The following is a 2,485-nucleotide window of genomic DNA, read 5'->3' on the forward strand; positions in this document are numbered from 1 at the left end:
GAGGGGAGGGGAGGGGAGGCGTGTCATGAGTCGTGCATCTTCGTCGCATCTTGCCATGGCCCCACTATATTATTGGGATGGGATTCGGTGGTTTGGGGGGGGGGCATATCAGGGAGGGGAGGGGAGAGGCGAACTGGTAACGCCGGTGCCGAAAAGTTCGTTGGTGACGTCGCCATTGCGATCAATGTCCCACCAGACCGTTCCGCTCACGTCCGCAGCTGGCCAGGTCGCGTAGAGGAAAGGAAATCGGTCAACCGAGAGACAGAGAGAGGGAGAGAGGAGGCGTGAGCCGAAAGACAGATTATTATTCATTATATTATTGGGAGGAGGGGGGGCCGGGAAGGTAAGATTGGAAGAAGAGAGAGTACAGAGAGATAAAAAGAAAGATGATTGGGAGGGAGGGGGGGATGCGATACCGTTGACCGTGGCGCTGCCGCACGCGAGGAGGACAATGAACAGCAGAAGCAGGGGAGTAGGTCGATGAGCTCGAGCCATGGCGTGGGGTGCCACCACTTTCTTCTTCTTCTTCTTCTTCTTACCACCCTTCTTCCAAATGGAAAGAGAAGAGGAGGAGGGGAAAGAAAGAGAGGGGGGGGGTTTGAGGGTTACATACACCCAGGAAGAGGCGCCGTTCGGCGGAGTTTACCATGTATGGCATTGCCTTTTATGGTAAGCTGGTTTTCTGACTGCTTACGTGGCCAATTAAGTAAAAGGAACAGGGCAAGGGGCGGGGAAAAGCGAGGAATAAAGTGAGCGTGCAGTACCGCGTGATGGTCCTCATCAACACTTGCGGTGCCGCTGGTGCCGCTGGTGCTGAGAACTGAGAAACGGGCGGAGGGCGGGGCACAGATGGAGGATCTGCTCGGGCGAGAGCGGTTTAGCTGCTGCGGACGACGACCCGACGTAGCCGCCGCCGCCAATGTAGTCGCGAAGCCGGCGGTCCTTGGCGAACACGAGCTGCGAGTCGAATTGGGAGGGAGCCGTTTGGTCGAAGAACACGGCCATGTCGCACACCGTCTCTAGCGCCATGGTCGAAACCTGGAACTGCACCATCCGCTCCAAGCGAGCCTGAACTTCATCCTCTTCGAATTCGGCGTAACATGCGTCCACACACGGATAGAAATGTATTATGAAATATTATGAAATATGTTCGTATTTGTCTTCATAATTATAAAAAAGAGAGGTAGAAATACCGTAGGAGCGGCGCAGGGCTTCCATCGGGGCAGCGTCGAGTTGGTGGGTGCGGGCCTTGAGGTGCTGCAGATCGCCCACGAGCTTGCCGAAGGTCCACGCGCTCTCGAACGCTGCATTTATCCCCACCCCCAACCTGCGGAGGGTTACCCACGCGAGAGAGTGAGAGTCGTGTGTCGCGTGTCGCGTGTCGTGTCGCGTGTCGTGTGTCATGTGTCATGTGTCATGTCGTGTCGTGTGTGTCGTGTGTGTCGGATGTCGTGTCTCGTGTCTCGTGTGTCTCGTGTGTTTCTGTGTGTGTATGCGTGTTGTGTGTGTCGTATGTGTGTCGTATGTGTGGTTTGTGTGTCGTGTCAAACGAGAAAAAAAGAGGGAGGGAGGTAACCGGTAGTGGGCGGATACGGCGGCGTCGCCGATGAGGACGACGAGAGCATTAGACGTAGAGGGATGCGCAGCCAGGGCCGTAACGTCGGCCTTGCGCACGATGATGGGGAACAGCGAGATATCGTACTGCGCGGTGGTCACACTCGCGTCTTCTTCCCTCGGCGGCTGCGGCTGCTGCTCCACGAGTGGTACGGGCGTGGGGCTGGCCTGGCGCCCCGTGGGGCGCAGGAGCAGTGCGCGCTGGAGGGAGGCGGGGGAGCGATGCTTGCGGAGGAGAACTGTTGACGATCTCGAGGAGCTTGGGCCAGGGCCACCCACGCTCCTCTCCCTCGCCCACCCGCAGCACCGCCGCCGCATCGTCCCTCTCCTGGGATCCCCGCGCGCGCCACAGCCGGAAGACGTCCTCCTCCTCCTCCTGCTTGCCATCGGTGGTGCCAGCAGCCGAATTCGCCGTCATCGTCGTCGCCGCCGCCGCCGCGCTCACGCCACCGCCGCGCTCCTCCCGGTAGCGCTGCACGATGCGCAGGCCCTCCTCGCGGCTGAACAGGACCTGCATGTGGCAGTGCCCCTGGTAGAATCTGCCCTCACCCCCGCCCCGCCCCCCCCCGCCCCCCGAAAGTCCGCACCTCCCCATCAGCCAACTCCTCCAGGCATTACTATTATTAATATTATTATAATTGGGAGGAGGGGGACCAACGCACGCACACACGCACGCACGCACGCGCACCGTTTGAAGACGGACGTGACGCCGTCTATGGCCAGCCCGGCAAAGTCCTGGCCCACCCTCTCATTGACCCGTGGACACTCTGGGCTCGGTTCCGCTGGCACGCCCCCCTCCGCACTGGCCACCACCACCCCGCGGATCAATCCAGTCAGTGTGCGGTGGCGGCGGGCGGGCGGGCGGGCGGGC

The 2,485-nt window shown here is 60.4% G+C and overlaps 2 protein-coding genes across 2 annotated transcripts in view; both read right to left on the reverse strand.

The window, feature by feature from the left end:
• Positions 1-108: 108 nt before the first annotated feature.
• ACA1_255880 (uncharacterized protein) lies at positions 109-495 on the reverse strand (the record flags this gene model as incomplete). The annotated part of the gene is made up of 2 exons (XM_004367656.1): positions 109-218; positions 417-495. The coding sequence occupies 2 exons, from the start codon at positions 493-495 to the stop codon at positions 109-111; spliced, it is 189 nt and encodes a 62-aa protein (XP_004367713.1).
• A 285-nt stretch (positions 496-780) lies between these two features.
• ACA1_255890 (uncharacterized protein) overlaps positions 781-2,485 on the reverse strand; it is a gene marked incomplete at both ends in the record, with an annotated part of 3,403 nt that continues 1,698 nt past the window's right edge. Inside the window, 5 exons of the mRNA XM_004367657.1 lie at positions 781-1,082; positions 1,194-1,327; positions 1,577-1,853; positions 1,894-2,153; positions 2,303-2,396. Of these exons, the coding sequence (XP_004367714.1) occupies positions 781-1,082; positions 1,194-1,327; positions 1,577-1,853; positions 1,894-2,153; positions 2,303-2,396 (1,067 nt within the window). The remainder of the gene's footprint in view (positions 1,083-1,193; positions 1,328-1,576; positions 1,854-1,893; positions 2,154-2,302; positions 2,397-2,485) is intronic.

The sequence above is a fragment of the Acanthamoeba castellanii genome, assembly GCF_000313135.1.
Source record: "Acanthamoeba castellanii str. Neff unplaced genomic scaffold scf7180000084768, whole genome shotgun sequence".
Lineage (NCBI taxonomy): Eukaryota > Discosea > Longamoebia > Acanthamoebidae > Acanthamoeba > Acanthamoeba castellanii.